Source organism: Argiope bruennichi, chromosome 3 (genome assembly GCF_947563725.1).
Source record: "Argiope bruennichi chromosome 3, qqArgBrue1.1, whole genome shotgun sequence".
Taxonomy (NCBI): Eukaryota; Metazoa; Arthropoda; class Arachnida; order Araneae; family Araneidae; genus Argiope; species Argiope bruennichi.
This window is the reverse complement of record NC_079153.1, coordinates 33,643,676-33,664,419: the sequence shown is the minus strand read 5'-3', so window position 1 is coordinate 33,664,419 and position 20,744 is coordinate 33,643,676. Positions and strand designations below refer to the sequence as shown.

The 20,744-nt window shown below is 27.1% G+C and overlaps 1 protein-coding gene across 13 annotated transcripts in view; it reads right to left on the bottom strand.

Moving 5' to 3' along the window:
* Positions 1-20,744, bottom strand: part of LOC129964285 (bromodomain adjacent to zinc finger domain protein 2B-like) — a 114,832-nt gene that overhangs the window by 29,012 nt on the left and 65,076 nt on the right. For 7 of the 13 annotated variants that reach the window (XM_056079041.1, XM_056079040.1, XM_056079048.1 and 4 more), the window contains 13 exons: positions 19,264-19,440; positions 17,146-17,220; positions 16,330-16,447; positions 15,953-16,199; positions 13,955-14,197; positions 11,561-12,013; positions 9,602-9,986; positions 8,248-8,373; positions 6,032-6,098; positions 5,048-5,159; positions 4,857-4,964; positions 1,610-1,787; positions 229-321 (listed from right to left, as the gene is read on the bottom strand). In XM_056079041.1, coding sequence (XP_055935016.1) covers positions 229-321; positions 1,610-1,787; positions 4,857-4,964; positions 5,048-5,159; positions 6,032-6,098; positions 8,248-8,373; positions 9,602-9,986; positions 11,561-12,013; positions 13,955-14,197; positions 15,953-16,199; positions 16,330-16,447; positions 17,146-17,220; positions 19,264-19,440 — 2,382 coding nt within the window. The remainder of the gene's footprint in view (positions 1-228; positions 322-1,609; positions 1,788-4,856; positions 4,965-5,047; positions 5,160-6,031; positions 6,099-8,247; positions 8,374-9,601; positions 9,987-11,560; positions 12,014-13,954; positions 14,198-15,952; positions 16,200-16,329; positions 16,448-17,145; positions 17,221-19,263; positions 19,441-20,744) is intronic. The other 6 variants (XM_056079054.1, XM_056079052.1, XM_056079047.1 and 3 more) reach the window with 5 other exon arrangements.

Genomic DNA, 20,744 nt, shown 5'->3' with positions numbered 1-20,744 from the left:
AACCAAGCTTAACATATTTTGGAATATTAGTATCTTATCCCTAACTTGAATTACAAAACTCAAAAGAAGACATAAATAAAAAGAAAAGTAAATTTTAAAATTTAAAAAAAAATTCTGCCATGCAAACGCAGTAAATCAATTGTTTTAAACACCTGTCACAACAAAAATAACATACTCATACCATAAATCAGGAGATAACAAACAAAAATGTTAAAAAGGCATGCACACCTCTTAAACGTTTTTCCTCTCTAGCAGCCATTAAGGCTTGTTCTCTCTGAGCCTGCCTCAGCAACTTCGACTCCTGAGCTTCTCGTGATCGTGCTATATAACAAATAATATATTAGGAACTAAATTGGCTTCGATTCAGTATTTTTAAATATTAAATTATGATTAAAAGTTTATTAATGCTAATTTATTATTCCATTCTGGGCATTTGTGACATAGAATGTAATGACAATCATTTGACTATAATGATTTGATGAATAAAATAATGTTAAACCTTTCATGGTTTTCAAACAGATTCTGCCTGTCATTTTACTCAGAAGTCATTGATTTGTCATTCGTTTATCAAGTTATTAATCCACTTAAATAGTAATAACAATGCATGCATAACAAAATGCCAATATCAGTTAAACTTCACAAAAAAAAAGCCCCTTTAAAATATCAAAGGTTTCTCCTTATTGTCTTATAATTTACAACAAGATTTCTTTCCCTCTGCAAGGGATGGTAAGCTCTAATCATTCCACATTTTTACTTCACTACCCTAATACAAATCTATCAGTCCCATGTCCAAGACTAGATTGAATAATAAATAACGAATATTAGAAATAGAAATGAATGAAAAAGTGAACAACAACAGGTATCATTTTCCAATTTGAAATTCCAAATTTTCCAAAGAGGATGATATTTTGTCCAGTTGTAATCCAAAGACAATGGGAAAGACATAAAATCAGATAACAGAAGTTAAAATTCAGAAAAATTGCTGTATTGTAAAACAGATGAATTTCACCACATTTCAACATACAATTTCAACAACATAACTGTTTTAGAAGATAATTCTAGCTTAGCAATAAATAATGCCCTTCACATTAACGTATTGGCATTTTATAGAATTACGCCTTTAACCATCACCATATTCACACAATTTAGTAGATATGGGACTTTGTACGTTAACTGAAGAATAAGAAATTCCACTAGAATACAAACAAACTGCATCCTGTACCAGAGAAGAAAAGAGAAAGAAGGCATATACACATACAGAAATATGCCCCTTTTTTACTTTGAACAGTAAAGACATACTTTGATATATTTTAATGCACTCAAATAGCTGTAAGTTAAATAAAGCTAGAACATTCTGAATATCTGCTTAGAAATATAACATTAGAACCTATAATTAAATAATTAATAAATAAAATATTTTCACATAAAATGAGCTTATCATTTTGTAAGCTATAAAATATTATTTCCTGTGATATTAATTAAATAAATATATTCCATTATAAGCAATAACTTAAATATCTATTAAAACCATATTTAATTAATATTGTATTTGTTTCTATACTTTCATAACTAGTCATATGTAGCAAGCACTGCAAAAATATAGCCTTACCTTGCTGCTCCAAATGATGTTGCATCTGTTTTTGTTCCCATTGACGCTGTTGCTCTTCTTCTTCCATAGCTCGATGTTGAGCTGATGATTTACGGTTCTGAACACCTAACCGACCTTTACGAGCACGGGCTTCTTCTATTCTAGCAAGAACTTCATTTTCGCTCAGTAAGACATAGTCCTACAAGGTAAACAGGTTACAGTTAGGATATTTTGTAATTATAATATTAAAATCATTAATACAAAGATTAGTATTAATGAAAATTGTTTTTCCTTACATATCTAAATCGATCATTCTAAACAATTAAAACCAATCTGAATTGTACTTATTCTTTATTAGCATGGATGATAATATTGAAAATTAACAATTTTGTATAGAGTTTTCCTTTATGAATCTAAGACTCTCAAGAGGAAATACAAGAAGCATTAAAAATTAAATATATCTCAACTTCAGCAAACTCCTAAAATTTTTTACACTTTTGAATTTATTTTGAAGTTTTATCAACAAAAAATATAAATATACAACATGTAAGAAAAATTATAATTACGTTCATTACTACAACTGCTTCAGTGACTTAAGCTTCACATAATTTTTGTATTAATTTAATAAATTCATAATAGTTTAGAATAGAAATAAATCAGCTTTCTGTTATAATAGTTTTACTAACATTCATACACATCCAAATATGAGATGAAAATTTTTAAAGATCTCAATGTTAGAAACAAATATTCAAAATGACGGAAAATTTATTTCAATTTGTTAAAACACTTGATAATGACAAGCATATCCTTTTTATCAGCAATATTAAATGCAAGGCAAAATTTTAAATTAAACAATCTTAACATGCTTTTTTTTTATTTGTCATTAAAACAGGGTACATTCTCAAATGATAACTCAGGGTGACCTCACATAATCTTAGAGTTGTCCCGCATAATAACTTGAAATCATGTGAAAACATAAGTTATTTTAAGTCACATGGTATCAATCTAACCGAAAAACATCCTGTTCTTACATAATTCATATTTCACAATCACCAACATTTAGAAAAGCGATGGTTTTTGAACATCTCAAAATTAACCAAGTCTAAAGTGTTTTTTTCTCAAGGTCAGAGTTTTTTTTGTGAAAAACCGATTTTAAACAATCACATGACTATCAGATTACGCATGCGCCGATAATTGGTCCCCCCATCCATCTCAAAATCGTTCGTGCTCCAACACTTTATCTCAAGACCAGAATCCACCCCACCCCCCCCACCCCGAAAATCCAGTTTAAACTTCTTTGGAATGATTACGTGACTATAATATTGCGCAATAGCCAACTTTTAGAAAAGCGATGTCCACCTCCCCCTTTCCCATTTCAAAATCGTTCAAGCACCAAAATCTTATTTGCCAGCAAAAAAATTGACAAATTATATATATATATATATATATATATATATATATATATATATATATATATATATATATATATATATATATATATATATATATTCATAAAGAATTTTCGATACCTCTTCTCATTGTTTCGCGTTCATCCCCGTCTTCTTTATGCTTCATCGGGCGATAGTTTCTAACAACCTTGCTCTTTATTGGCCACACAGGAGAATCGGATACATAACGAACACTCGCGCTAATTGTAACTTTTGAGTGGCGTTAAGTCGCCAAATATGAGCCTTCTTTAACAATTTTAATAACCCTAAAAAGCAAAAAATTGATGCCTCAAAAGCGCTAAATCGTCAATTTTCTGCCCACGCATTTTGAGGCTTCAATAAAACCCAAACGAAAACAATGTCATGTTCTTACATGATTGAAACAAAACTATCGCAATATACGAGACAATAACAATAATACCGTCCACTAGAACGGAATAAAACATTGGATCAAGGTGTATTGAGGAATGCACTCCATAATTATATGAAAAACATTTAATCTCTAGCAGTTAAGGTTAAAATGACAAAATTTCCAAAATGTTCAATTAGCAAAATCAATTTTTTTTTAAAATTGTTTTCCATAGGAAAATATAATAATTAGCGTTGGAGCAGTATCTGTAGCACAAAAATCATCAGCGCTATACAGATTAAGAAGAAAAGAGAAAACAACTGTGGCGTGCCTAACAGAGACGTGAAGTTTAGCAGATTACTTTTGGCATGGCATATGTTCTGGTTCTAAGAACCATCTGCTGCATGAAAATTGCCATTGAGTTTGAAGTAAGTCAAGAAGAAAATTTGTGGAAGCTCCACTCCAGTATACGGTGCCGGGCTGCATCATACGGCGATTCTGGCGTATTCTGGGGTCGGCAATAAACGGTCGATTCTGGCTGCCCTAAACGGCCTTCTTGTTCTATTTTATGGTGACCATAAAATCTAACTTTAAATTTAACTTATATTTTATGGTTTACTCTTTTCTTGCTATCCGCTTGCTTATTGCATTTTTTCATGTATTTTGTAAATCACAGAGTTAAGCCTAACATGGCCATAACGTGTTCTGGTGACAAAACACAAAATCGCATTTTTGGCACCTTCTTGGCGAAAAATATGCTGCCAATAGGCCATAGAAGCGAACTGCTCTTTTGTGAGACACAATAAAATGCTTTTTTCCAATTGTTTCTCTTTTCTTCTTAGTCTATCTTGAGCTAGTGATTTTCGCGCTACAGGTACCGTTCCAACGCTTTTATTGTTTTTTCTGCGGAGAACACATTCCAATTCACACACACACAAAAAAAGGTTGGTGTTGCTATTTGAAGATTTTTAAATTTTTTTACTGTAAATGTAATTGTTAGAGCTTAACTGTTCTTTTTCATATGATTCTTTCATATGATACCTCAAAATACCTTGAACCAAAATTTTATTCTGTTTCTGTGAACAGTATATCACATCAGGACAGTCCCACCCCCCGATGTGATTCTTCAGTGCATACATCAAAATACTTCGAACCAAAATTTTATTCTATTTCTATGAATGGTATGATAGTTACAATTTCATATATTGGGTCAGTTTTTTTTTTATATATATATAATCACCCTTTATAATCATTTGATTAATTAAAATAAGTGATAAAAAAATCACTTTAATTCAATTCACAGTTCTTAAATTAAATGTCATTATTTATTTTATATTTTACCAATATACACAATTAGATTTCATTTGGAAAGAGAAAAACTAACAACAAAATATAAATTTCCATATTAAAGTTGAAGAATGTTTAAAATAATACATTTAATAAATCACATTATACAAAATCAATTCATTACCTGTCCTGCACCAGATGAAATGCACTCCAGAAATTCTCCAACATTAACTTTCGTACTAAAAGTGAAGTTGTCTCTTGAAATATCTGTAATTCCATTTTTTACAAGATACTAAATAGGAAAGAAAAGACATTGTATAATGTGCTTAGTCATTACATAAGAAGTCAAAAGTTTTCTGGAGCAGCTCAGCTTACCCTTACAACCTCAGGATAACTTCGAAGCTTTTTACCACAAGGAGTATAATAAGCCACTTCTCCTCTGACCCCTGATCTGCTGAAGCACCTGATTCGAGTCTCCCGACGCCATCTGCCAATAAAGAACACAGTATTTTAAAATTGTAAAAAGAAAAATAGAAAAATTATTTGATCTTTTAGCAGCTCCACCCTTTATATTAAAATGATTTTCTTTATTATATATGCTATTATAAATTGTTAAAAGGCTTATTATTAAAATTAGATTGTAATTACAAACCTGATAAAGTTGGTTTTTTTACTAGATAATATTTAATTTCTTCAAAACTTCTTCTTCTTTTCTCTTTAACACTTATAGTTCTAGATGACTAAGTAAAAAAGTAAGATACTATTTGGTCTATGTATTTTTTCATATAAGTGTTTGTCAGCTTTAATAAATATTTCCTGCTAAGGAGATTTTCTTTATTATTTACTCAATGAGTTATTGATTGTAGCTACATTATTTTTAAAATAATAGATTTTTTAAAAGCCACAAAAAAAAGAAGAGAAGCAAAACTTGCATCAATGGTCAAGTATATCTCAAAAATGCAAATAACAGATTTGTAGAATTTTATTAATGCATCAAATTCCAAATGTTGACTAACAATTCATCGAAAACAGGTCCAAGAATAGCATGAGTCATGTTTTTAAAACCTCAGTGGAAAATTTTTTTCTCCAGTGTATCTCTGACATATGTGCACTCACTGGAATTTAAACAAACTGAACAATATATTAAAATTAATTCTAATAACATATAAAATTAACACACAAAATAATTTTAAAATATTCATTCACAGAACAAATGCATGAATAATGTATCAATTAATCAATCGAATATTCTGAAAAGTATTACTGTGACCATTCAATAAAATATTGAGATTTTGACTTTTTCTTAAGAACTTAAAAAAATTTCTTAAGGAAATTAAGGAAAAATCTTAACATATATACCCATGTTCCAAAGGAATTTGAACTTCTCTTTCATCAGGAACAACACGCTTCTTTTTATTTCGGTAATCTAATCAAGGAGTAAAAAAACATATATTTGTAAATTGAAAGCTAAAAATAAACAATAAATATGTACAAATATACTACTTCTAAAAATAACGTAATAAATATGAAAACTTATTAATTGATCTTATGAACATATGCATTAGAGTAGTACTTATATGAGAAAAATTCCTTGTGAATTTTCAATGTGTCTTCTTGTCATTTTTTTTATCCACTTTATATTATATATATATAATTAGCTGTGATTTTTTTCAGATTTAGAAATCATCTTTGGGTTGCTACCATGGCTATTAAAGATTTTTGAACTTTAGGAGAAATTAGAATTGAACTAACTTCAGATAAAATATCTTTAGTTATCAAAACATTTAGTTATAATTAAATAACTTTTGATATGGTTACCCAATAAGTAAAACTGTGAAACTAAAAAAGAATTACATTTTGTTGTTTACTTTCTTACCTATTTCCTTAAATCATTAAAATTTAAGAAAAAAAATTTCAGTATTAGATTTGTTTCTAAAATGTATCGCAAACAATAAATAAGTATAGCATTTGTTCCCCATCTTTTGTGCAAATTTTGTTGTAGTCTTCTAAAAATATCATTTCAAATTATACAACATTTACAATTTTTAATGAACCAACTTTATTTTTCTTGAATGATTCATTTTCTTTATATTTTATACAGAAATTCTGATAAGTACATCGGTGCTTTGTGTTAGTTGATCTAAAACCATATTTCATTTATGCTGTAAATCATTTTCTTCCCCCCCCCTTCTTTGATGTTTCCCACTATTCCACAAACAAATGTCTTTATAACTTGTATAATGTATGTACTTATTTTAAAATTAATTAATTAATCTGTTTGTATAATTAGGATCATTAATTAGATAGCTAAGTTATCTTAATTCAAAAATGCATTATATATAATTATTTAGGCTCAATTTCAACTCCTAACCCAAACATAACATCTTTTTTTTGGGGGGGGGATTTAAAGATTATAGTACAAAAAATGGGATGAGTGCATTTTTGGCATTTGTCCTACGAACCATTTTATATAAATACGTCTCTCACTATAATATATGTTATTACTTAATTGATCTATACAGAAATGTTAATTAAGTCCATGAATCGCTAAATCTAACCTATCAGATCATCATTTGAGCAATCAGATGATGCAAATATTAAAATAAATCATTCTCATTTGTTTTGACAATAAAAGAATTTAGTTATTTTGACAAACAGGAAATATATAAAAATAAAATTATATGAATTTTACATATATAAATTTGAAACAATTATGAAACTAATGTTAGGTATTTTTTAAATAAAATTAACCTTTTTCATTAATATTTTGTCAATTCTTTTACAATTTGTATAAATGATGTCTCAATGAAAACATATGACCTTAACTTGTACACACTGTATGAACAAAATACTTATGTGCAGAATTGCGTGGATGATTTTTATTCTTTTATAAAAAAAGCATCAAAAACAAAATACTTATTTAAAAGAACTATAAGAAGTGCCCGAGATAACAGACTACCAGAAAAGGTGAAATTTACAATCCCATGACTAATTTTTATTCATGCAAAACACACACACAAATTATTCACACAAAAATGAATTAACCAATTTATACATTATAAAAATATCCCAGTTGTTAGATGGCAAAAATGTGTTTAGATTTGCACATCCTACAATAGCATAAATCAAAAGCATGGAAATATTTTTAATGCTGTCCAGTGTTACAGACAGTTACGAAATCGATGATCCCATTACATATACTGATTCTTGGGGGGGGGGCAGAAAAAAATTCAGCATCTGATAAAAGAAACTTAAATTTCAGTTGTAGAAAACTTACCTGCATTGATTTGTTAAAAGATTAAAATAAGAAATATGTTATTTAAGAATTTATGCTATACTTAGTTACCAGATATATTAAAAACTTAAAATATTTGTTAATATTGTTTGATAAAAATGAATATTTCTGAAATAAAAATTTCTATTACTACTAAATATTACATCAAAACTTTCAGCTAAAAACATAATGAGTAGAATTTTGTACATATAATGCTGTAAGAGCCATGCTGATATAAATGAACTGTTGTTCCTTGAAAATGCAAATTAGATAATATTTTTAGTAAATATTTTTCTCTTACCTTCGCTATCTTCATCAAAGGAATGCTTTCGCTTATGGCCTGAGGTTGAAGTACTATCTGTTATACTTTCGGGATGTGAATGCTCTGTATCATCACTATCTGAGTTATCATCATCTGGATCAGAGTCTGAAGAACAAAATGTTTTAAAATATTTTTCCAGATACAACAACTTTTGGACAGAAATATAATTGGATAAAAATAGAAAATTAATTTTAAAAAAAACACAAACAACACACATAAAAAAAATCAAATATCAGATTTAAACTGTTGAATTTGGGTTTTTGACTGTTGCAAAGAGTTTTGTAAAATTCCACATAATGTCTTTCAGATTCATGCAGCACATTAGAATGAGAAATTTCACTTTATGAATAGCTTGTTATGGGCATTAATTTACCAGTGAAAGGTTTAATAAATATACTGTTTATAGGAAAATAAGTTGAATCAATCAGAAACTAAGAATAAAATCAGACTGTATAAAAACTAAAAGACATTGTAAGTCACTAACAAAGAGCCAAAAAAATTATATAAAGTAAATTTAATCTAAATCAATTTTTCCCCCATAAATAACTGTAAGTTCTGAACAAATATATTGAAATTTCTACAACAACCTGCTCAACCTGCAAATAACATTTGAATTTGCAATATCTGCAAATAACCACTTCCTAATATTTTAGATATTTATATAAACTGTTTCAATAAACAGTAAAAATAATAATGAAAACATGATAATGATGTCTCATCATGTATTAAAATTGATATCAACCTTCACAAATGATGAAAAAAAAAGTTGTAGGTTGAAGAATCATTATTAATAAATTTGCATTTATTGTCTAACTAGAAATTTTCATACACTAATATTTGTGCCAAAAATTAAATTCAAAGTTTAAGAAACAAACTATTCTATATAAAAAAAGCACACAACTTATGTGGGCATTAAGGACTCTTACACGGAAAAAAAAAAAAATCAGCTTAACAATACATTTACGAAATTAAATAAAAATTCATCATGCAATAAATGCAAAAATAAACAAAAGGAAGAGCCATTAGCTAAATGTCACTCCGAATATTTTGAAATAGAAAACGAGAACATGCATGCAGCAGAATTTTTTTTTAATGAGTTCTGAACATAAATAAGTTCTAAAATAACAATATTTTCATTCTTATTTTTTAAACAAAAATAAATTAACAGCAAAATCAAATACACATATGAAAAGCAGAAAAGGAATATATATTAGATTTGAAGCTTGTTTCTTGTATTAATAAAATAAGCATCATGGTTAAGAACATTGAAGGCCAATATTGAATTGAAATACAGAAATATATAATTAAAAACAAAAACAAAAAAGACACCAACCTGATGGGGATGAAGTTTCTGGACGTAATGGAGATTCAGGTTCCTTGATTTTTTCTTCAAACTTTTTAACTTTATTACTATTATTTCTTTGACGTTCTTTATGTTTGAAAATTTTATTAACACCAACAGATGAAGTAGGAAACATAGTGGGTTCATTTTCTGGGAAGTGTAAGTTACCATTTGTTTCACTCAACAAACAGTCCAGAGTGAAATTTTTCCTAGAATGTGGTAAAATGTCATTTGGAGCTCCCAGAGTGTTGGGGGCATGCACTTTTGGACAAGAACCAGGATTAGATGATTTAAGTAATGAAGTATTTGTAGCATGACCTGGCAATAAGTCCATTTTTGGAGGCATTAATAAACTTGAGATGTCTTTTATGGAGTTCTAGAAAAGAAACATGGGTTTAAAAATTATATCTTTAAAAAAAAATCCAACATTTATTTATCATGTCAGAAAAATATTAAAACATACAAAAAAAATTATCACTATCCTTAATTTTTAAGATGCAATAGTAACTCTTGAAAAAAATATATTTAAGGTTTCTAAACCTTAAGTATTATTTTTGAATAAGATAAATAAGAGAAAGAGAAGATACATTTTAAAGATTTTTTTATTATTATTTTTGTATCTTAATGCCCCTCCCTCCTCAAGAACATTACTTCATAATGAAGTGGGAGGAAAGGGAATTTTTACCAGTGTTCAAAATTTTTAACCAACAATTTTCACATAATTTCTTCTTAAATCTTACAACATGAAAAAAAAAAAAAGCAATTCCCTTCTGCCCTTTTATAAAACATACTAATTGCTTTCAACAATAGCTGGTTCACACATCATATATTAATTCATTTCTGCAACTTATTTGATTTTCAATACAATAGGAGCACTAATTGCTACAAAAAAAGGGGTATTGAAATGTACAAAAAGAAGGGAGGGGGTATAAAAAGTATATAAGAATTTTTTAAAAAAATTTTTGATACATAAACTGGATGAAAATGCATTCAATGTTTCACATCTTATGGAATTATTGATTTAGGTAAAATACTAGTTATCTATTCATAAATGAAATGTGAAGAGAATTTCTTGATAAAGAGAGTACCTGTGACATAATTACTTTTTTTAACAAAAAAAAAAAAAAAAAAAAAGAAAAAGAAAAAGAAAAAAGATACAGTTTTAAAGTTTTACAGAAAAAAAGAAATATTATTTCTATTACAAAAAAAGTATTGTTGCAAATAATCCAAATTATTTTTTAAAGTTTTAAATTAGCAATAAGACAAATTTGATTTTTGTGTAACAATTTTTCTATCAAAAAAAAATGTTTAACCTGTAGATAACTTTCTAATTAAAATTTCAAAAACAGCTCTAATGAGCAAATTCTTTTTTTTTTTTTTTCCCTAAGAATAAATATATACTGAATTTTGTAAATCTAAATCCAATAGTCTGCTTTGTAGAATATTAAAAGACACGCATATATTTGCTTGACAATGACTAAAAATACAATTTTCATAATTTGTGAAATTTATTATATTTGTATACATTTTTCTAATTTGTATTATTCAATATACAGAGTATTTTAATATTAAATATTATTAAAATAATAATTGATATACGAAAATTGATAATCCATAAAATGTTCTTTTTATGCCCTTTGAAAACTAATTTTTCAGACCTGAAACCTCTTTACTGGATCAAAAAATTTGGACAATTAGGAAATTAAAGTAACAAAAAACAAAGTTTGTTTAAAACTTTAAATTTGTCAGAGCATTAAGATTAGAAATCCAAATAATTCAGATTATATATTACACCAATCCTAAATTTATATGCAATCCAAAGTTGTTCCTCATTAAAAAAAAAGAGAGAGAGAAATTCGTTTATTTCAAATTTCCTTGGGATAGAAACACAGACTTTACTACTTTAGAAAAAAATAAAATACTAAGATTTAAATGAATACTTAGACTAACTCTTTTTATCTGGCGCACCTTTTCTGAGTGTGCTGCTGGAGGATTTCCAGGCATTGGAACTGCTTTAGGCTTGCGACCACGTTTCTTTGGGACAGCAGATAATTTGTTACTACTATTATTATTAGCACCAGAAACATTGCTACCCGCCATCTGAAATGTTTTCTTTTTTGCCATGGCTGTGGTTGGAGTTGGTATATATGAAGAAGTCATAGAGGTTGTAACTTCGAATGTAGGTTCTTGTTTTTTCATACACAAGTCCAGCGGAAATGAGAGATTTTGCTCTTCATCTACGGTAAGATCACATATACTTGATTTTGCCTCAGGAGACATAGTTTTAGATGGTACTGGCATCAAAGGGGAAGAATGAGCAGGACTAGGAACTGGTTTCAAAGTGTGGTTAAGACCCCCACTTGAAGGCAGTGAATTCTTGGAATTTGTAGGACTTTTCTTTGTCTGAAGTAGAGAAAAATAAAAATCAATTTAAAAATAAATATATATTATATATAGAGCAAATAATGAATTCATATTAACTTAAATGCTATCAATTAGATTGCTTTTATATGTTTCCCCTATTTTAACACTATTATTTCAATATAATATATGCATTAAAGCAATGATAAAAAAAATAAAAACAAAAACCTCTAAATCTTTACTAACTAAATAAATAGTTACTTGATAAATAGAATATAAAGTATGGCTAATAATAATAATAATGGCTTGATAAATAGAATATAAAGTAAAGTTCAAATAATAGAAACTAGAGTCTTCAAATAAAAAAAGTAGGGATTCCAAAATATTTCACTAAAAAAATTAAGTGATAAAAAGTACAAATACATATTCTTTAAAAGTTTGTACACATAAACAGATCTACATGCTACTAAAAATCAACAGTAATTATATCTAATCCATTATTAATTGAATTATAAGTTTTTTTTTTAATCCTGAAGCTCTAATGTATATTTTTAAAAATTGGATTTTAATTAAGTTTTAAGACTTTTTATAGATATATTACTAAAGAAGATTAAGAATCCCTTGGTCGACCATAACTATATTACTTATATTAAAAATAAGTTTAAAATTAAATAAACTCTAAAGTGTTAAATTACTAACATTCACAGATATTTAAACATATATATATTTCATTTTTAAACTAAGATTTTAATTATGACATCCCATTTAATGAAAAACAAAGCAATATTTATCCAACAAACTTTGCAAACATTCAATAAAATGCCCTGTTACAGCCAGATTTCTGGTACAGTAATATGAATGGCAAATCCATCATTTCATGTGATAAGTCTATGATGATGATGTGGAATAAATTTAAATATAAAAAAGAAAACTCTGGTGGATATAAATCAAACAAATTCAGAAATTAAAAAAATTAGACAGAAATTTTGCACTTTTTTAAAACTAAATATTGCAGGGTTGTATGAAATAATGAAATAAATATCCAAGAGAGTCAATCCATAAAAATTCAAGAATATAACTTGAAAGGATTATGCCATGGAATGGTACCAAGAATGTATCATCACTTAAAATTAAACACTTCCTTTATAACTTTCCTTCTGCCCAAATACAGATTAAAAAGAAACAAGCCTTTTCAACAAGCAGTGCATTTGCAGTCAGTTATTGATGTGATGTATAAAAAGCTTCTATTCATAAGACAGGCTTTGTCTTTTCTTAAATCCAGGATATTTTATGTCCTTTACAATGTAAGGTAGAACAACTGTCGTGAGTTAAGTCAAAGATCACATTCCAGGATCTAATTTCATAATTCTGTGACTACTTCATGCATAAGTGGGATGGCATGCAATAAACTTGAGAATTTTTGTATGTTAATTCTCTCTATACCCCATACATTAAGTTTTACAAAAAATGTGAAAGTATGATAAATGATGCTCTACTTTTAGAATCATCTTGCAACAGCTATGGACACTGTTCTTGCATTTTCCCCCGTATCTTTGATATCAGCAAACTGTGGAAAATTTATGAATAGTCGACGATTTGTAGTTTCACCATGTGGAAATTATATATGAACTTTCCACTTTTCTTTGCCTCTCTTTATTGACAAGAAATCACAATTTATTCTCAATTAACCATTCTTGCAAAAGGCTTTCAATTACAAAAAACTTTGTTCCTGAGTATAACTGCACTGCTTGGCAATATTGAAAATATCTTTCCAGCTTGAAAACAGGAGATGAAATGTCAACAGTATACTTAAAGAAATCATTTAATATCTAATCTATACTCTACAACAAATATTCAAAGGAACTTGTACACTATGCCTACTTTTTTTTCTCGCTTAAATATTACTGAAAAAAATGTGTTTTTATGTTGCAAAATCCTATTTTTTAAAAAAAATAAATGCTGTTTAAAATCAAAGTTACATACATGTGCTTCAGACTTCTGATGCACACTTTCATGAGAAGCTTGTTTTAATTCTTGAACTTTCCGTCGAAGTTCTTGTTGTTGTCTCTTCAGCCTAGCAAGCTGCTTCTGTTGTTTTTCGCGTTCTTCATCATCACTAGAGTCACTAGAACTGGAACTTACAGCCCCAGCACTCTCAGGGCTTGTGGTGCTACTACTAGATTCCACGTGACCATCGCTCTCAGAGCTGGATTTTTTGCCTTTTTTCTGAAATTCATTTTTCTTTAGTTATAGGGTGGCAAATAATAAAAAATAAATTATAAATTATATAAAATTAAGCAAAACATAATAGCTGAAAATAAGAATTTTATGGCATTTTAATTATTTAAATTGCAGCATAATAACTAAACAGGATTCAGGGTTGCTAAAGAAAAATCTGAATGGGAAAAATCTCATTTATTAAATATGATGAATAGGCAATTCAAATGGCATCACTTTTAATTTAAATTAAGGTTTCAAAAGAAAAAAGAATGTCAGCAGCCTTCATATATACTGAAAGCAACAAAATTCAGAAAATCAGGACGCACATGAAAGGGCAATTTTTAAATATATGCATTTATAAATAAATTATTATTGGGTACTGTAAAAAGGAATATTCTCTAATTATCTTCCTAGATTTATTTTGAATAAAAAACATAAGAAAGCAAGGGGAACTAATATCATTCCAGTTTTGAGAGTATTGGCCATAAATCCATTGTAGAATTTTCTTTCTTCTATGTTCTGATCTTTTCAATAACAGGTGCAGACTGTCACAATTTTTTTTTTTAAATGGATAATCCATTGTCTTCATCATGGCTTGAATGAAGGTAGTCCTTATTTCTGCTCTTTTTCAGCATTTAATTCTTGGCAAACCAATTTTGGAGAATGTATATCAACACAAAAATAGCAACAAATAGATCCGCAACAAATAGCAACATCCGCAACAAATAGATCCGTAAAGCTGATATCTACACTCTCGGCTTGATGGAACATAAACTGTATCTGAAGTCAAAGATCTTTGCATTATAAACTTATTTATTATAACTGCTCATTTTCAAAATAAAAATTAAATACAAGTGAAACAACTGATGTTCACTGGATTGTCATAATTCTTCAACTTGTGGGTTCTTAGCCTGCGAACATTTTGATTAATGCTGAAGAAAAAATGGCACTGCAAATATAGTAGCATAATAAATTTGAAAGTGCCATTATAATTTTAACAGTGATACATCAACTTTACAACTACAACTGAAGATCAAGTTAATTAAAATTATAAGAAATTTTATAACCCCAGTGTTGGCCGACCAAGGGGCTTTAAAAAATCCTATAAAATAGCATTAAGATACAGCATATTCTCTTCCATTTCAATCTTGAAGAAAGAAATATGTTAAATCAGTTATCCTTTATTATGAATCATAAATTCATTAATTAAATTGACCCATAATTTTATTCATATTGATAACAAATTTCAAAGCCATTCATTACTTAATTAATATTAATAAAAAATATCCAGAAATTGTTTATACATATTAAATAAATTCAAACAATTGCTCATAAAATAAAACATAACAAGAACGACAAACTCATATTATTGCATTATTCAGTACACACTAATTTGGCTCAGAAGGAATTATCTTTTTTAATTTATCATTATAATAATATATAATTAAAAGATGAATGAATTTTTTAAAAAAATACAAATATATTTTAGTAAATTCTATCAATAACAGTTCAAAATTTTTAAATAATTTAATTAATAATTAAAGCTACAGAGATTTTAAAAATACAACAAAGAAATAGGAAAGTTTAAATACAATAAAAGTATTTTTAAAAAAATGTAATTTAAGAAAATAATAATACTTATTATTATATTTAAAGTATTCAATAATGCTCATTAAAGATAAACTGAGCATTCAGAAATATATTTTCATAATTTACAAATACTTTTAATCAGCTAAAATTCTAGAAATAAAATTGTCAAACCTCTTTCGGTTGCTTTGTCTGTTTCTTCTCTGTTTTAGTGCTTTTTCCATTTTTGGCTGAATCAGGTTTACAGGCCTTTGGTTTGTTTTTCCGTTTAGGTTTCTCCGTAGTAGATAACAACCTAGCAATTTGTTCAGTCACAGGTTCTGAAGATTTCTTTGAGGAAGATTTTGTTGACTGATTCCCTGAGACAGTGGAAATCCCTGATACTGGCGAGGACAAATTATTTGATGATTTGCATTTTTCACTGCAAGATTTAAATAAAACACAATTACTTTGTCAACAATCTTACTATGCAATTTTGATATGAAAAAATACAAAAAAAAATTTACAGTTTAAAATATTAGAAGTAAATACAAATATCAAGACTAGTATACCTTTTTGCATGATTGGATTCTTTATCTGATGATTTTGTTTTTGTAAGTTTTTTAGGAGAAACTCCAACTATATTAGGTAATATACTTGTTTTACAAAGTGTCTGAGGACTTGGAATACCTATATAAAAAAAACTCATATAGCATTAAAATGTATATAAAAAATCAAATAATTAATATTTTAATTCTTTCTCAAATAAATTTTTTTTTAAAAAAAATATGCATTAGTTCTCAAAATAAAAAAAGGGGGAGAGGGAGGGGAACACAGGCTGCATGAAAATAACTTGGATGTAATAAACATATTGTGTTAAATAAAATTAGTGGAATAACAGTAAAGAAAAAAAATGCAAATAATAATACTAACATAACAAAATATTCTTAAAAACTGAGGAACAAAATAAAATAAAGGACTTTTCCACTTCCATATGCACCTCCACAACCAATTTTTCAAAATACATGACGAAAAGTATAACATGATCAAAACAAAACAAAAATGTTTTAATACATACAAATTGATAGCACTTCAATTAAAAAGCAATGAACTCAAAAAACATAAAAATAACATTTTTTTTTAACCAACATGAAACAGAAAAAAATAATCTTGAAGGATAGAAGGGGGGAAAAAAACCTAGAATGCAAAAATAAAATATGCAAAATATATTTAAGAACAAAATAAAAAACACCCTCCACCATAAAACAATAAAAATACAAATAAATATTTTTTTTAAAAATCAAGACACAGATCTTCTATTCATCACAACGCAAAACAACATAGAGCTTCATGCGAAGATGACGGTACTGTGATGCTTGCAGTAATACCTGAGGTTTGTGAGTCATTCTTTGATTCTGCAGATGGTGGTTTGGCATAAAGATGGCCTAATACTTCTTCTACAACTGAAATAAAAAAAAATGTATAGTATTCTTTAATCAGTCTAATATTATTATAAATTTTAAAATTGTTCTTTTCATCAAGTTTGAATTACTGTTTTTTTATTTAGAAATTTATAAATTTCATGTGCATAAAGACATATAGGTATTAATAACTATTGGATATCAAAATGAAATTGGCAGAAATGATCCTCCCCATCAGTATTTTCAACAATATGTGGCCTTTGTATTCTGATAATATGAATCCTAGAAAATTTTCCAGAATTAAAACTGGACTAGCTTGACTTTATTTATATGGAAATACTGCAATGAATGGCTTAAACAGATATTTCAACAAAGCAAGCGCAACAATCAATTTATTAATCCACAGACATTGATTACAGAATCGATTCTGTTCGAAGATTTAAAAAAATAAAACAAGAAATATACATCAAATTTATCTTTAAAAAAACAATAATTAAAAGAAATGAATAGAAATTATGTTTATGAAAAATCCATTTGCCCTATTATTTTGTTGATGTATTTATATATATTTACTTGCAAGAATAACTAATTTATGCAAAATAAAATTATTCTTTTTAAATAAGATTTGGCTCTGTTGATTCTAAAATCTTTGCTCTGGGGAGAAGGGGAAGAAACTTTTTTTGGTTAAACAAGCTGGCAAATTTTTAATTATCTAACATCTACTTTATTTTCTCTTATGATTGTACATGGATTATCTAACGTTAGCAGAAATTTTATAAATTATATATCAGAAACAAAATATCATTCAAATCAAACATTTCATGACACAGATGCAACGCAAATGATCCATTTAAATGATATTAACTTACTATTAAATGTAATCTCAAAGTTTCATTCAAATTAACTTCTTATATAACTGGAAAATTATGGCAACAGAATAAATTATTTAAGATAAAAAAAAATCCAACCAACCCTGACCAGAATAATATACAGGAATAAATAATATAAAATGAGACATATAAGACATTCATTTAAACTTCTTAAAATATAATTTAAGGGTGCATTTAAGTACACAAAATTGCTCATCACTTCATATAGATTTTTCTTTCTTTCTATTTTTTAGGCAATTGATATCATCAATATTAATAAGTGTTAAAGAAAAAAGGTTTAATGTTGAAAAAGTGAAGGAATTCAATGTATTTAAATTAAAATCAAAAGTAATTCTCTTGCAAGAATATTGATAGACTTTTAAGTTTGAAAATTAGTATACAGGTACTTCAAACATTGTAGGCTTAAAAAATCAAAGAAAAAATATAAAAAAATGTTAAGAAACACTCAAATATAAATTATTGTAATTAAAAAAAAAAACAGGCTTTTTTCCAGAGAGACATAGAAACCAAACACTAAATAAATATTAGCCAGTGGATTATTCACATATTGAAGAGAGGATATTATGAATGTTAGCAAATAAAATTTAATATTATAATTTGATCTTAACTAAAGGGCCAAGAAACAATGATTACAGCCAATAATGAATAATCAGTCAGATTCAATTTAATAGAAATGTGAAATTAGTATTATATTTTAAAAAATTCAAATGTAATGAACATAATCTATGCAATAAATTGAAATTCTCTTGCAGATTTTCAATTAGTATTAAATAAAAAATTATCAATCCTTAAATTCATTTATAATATAGTCAGAAAAGGCAGACCCAAAATTCTACCAATTTTCTAGCAAATTTTTATAACATCAAACAAATATTTAATACAAAAAATTGTTATGCAAAAATTTTTAAAAGATTTTAAAATAAAACATATTGAAATCATATTAAGAAGCAGTAACATTAATTTTCGAGCCAAAAAAGATAAAGAAATCATTTGTTCTCATGAATTTCTAATTATATATTATTATTTTGCATATTATATTTTTTTATATTTCTATTATTGTGCATGATTAAATAAAATTTATTTAGCATTCATGTAAGGGAGGAGGGGTAGGGAATAGATTTCTTAATTTCAAATTCAGGAGTAATTTTAATTAAAAAAAAAAAAAGAAATTTAACAAACAATTACTTGAACTTACTTCTTCGTGGTTGTTGCACTGAAAGATGAGCAGGTGCCACAGGAGAATTCCTACACAGCCCTGGTCTTACAAATGGATCTGTTATAGGTGGAACTCCACAACCAGGAAATTCGGAACTGTTTCCTATAGGAGATGCAGCTGACCACCAGCTGCATGGACCTGTATCGCAATTGAGGACTGGATACAGAATGGATTTTTGAGAATTATTTCTTTGGCTAATAGCTATTTATTGTTTATAATGAAGTTCTTAAATTTCACAGGATTAAAGAAATTATTTAAAACTGACATACTATAGATCTTTCTGATGACCAAATATTTAAATTTTTTTTATTATCTTATAATTGATACAACTGGAAAATTAAATACTAATTTCAAAAATGTTGAAGAGTTCAATCACTGAATTTCTTTTACTTATAATTTTATGATATTTCCATTTTATCAAATTTCATTCATGTAATGAATGGCACACTCATAAACTTTTTCTCATATAAAAGCATCGTTATTCTTATCTATACTATGGAACCTATATGATAAAGACAGAAAATGAAACATGAATTGAAGTCATTAAAAGTTTTTGATAAAAATTGTTTAGCTAGTTTGCTACAATTAATATGAGAATAGTAATAGATAACATTTTAGAAACTAGAACGTATCTACAAAACTATTTGATGTAACATTCCTAATAGATTCAGTCAGGTTTGAGAGTTAAGGCATAAAAGTCATAACAATGAATATAACGGAATTATCTATTCATTGAATTGATTGTTTTCGGTCTCTTAAAGCACAAAATTAATTAATGCATGATTTATATAATTATTGCTAGTTTAATTTTTACAAAATTACCAATTTTTCAGTAAAGTAACACATATTTTAGTAGGATATTTTTACCACTTTTCCGATTTTTATTATATGATTTTAAAAATCCTTTAATAAATAATTTATTCATTTGAAACTAACATTTTTCCAAATTAATCTTATATTTGACTAGAAAATGATTCTGATTTTATCCTAAAAACGAAATTGCTTTAAGATTATATTACTTAAGAAAATGATGAATTCTATATCACAAAATTGAAAGACAATTATGGAAATCAGCATGTCAAATAAGTTGAACATTATAATAAAAAAATTAATACAATAAATGGCACATTTTTAAATTATAAAAATCTCTCATGCAAACTTGATACTAATTAAATAAAGTCATTTATTTAATTAGTATCTGGAATATATTACTTGCATACACCCTAATTATTAATGTCTAGTAATTCAAGCAAAATTACAGAAGAGATTTTCTCAATGATCTGCTTTTCCAAGAGATACACATAAAACTGAATGGCAATTATGATTCATGACCAAATAAAATTGATTATAATTTTTCTAATTTTTAAATAATTTATTAAATATACTATGGGGATAAGTGTATCAAAAAATAGATACTACTAAAATGTACACTAGTAAACAAAAAATTAATTATATAACAA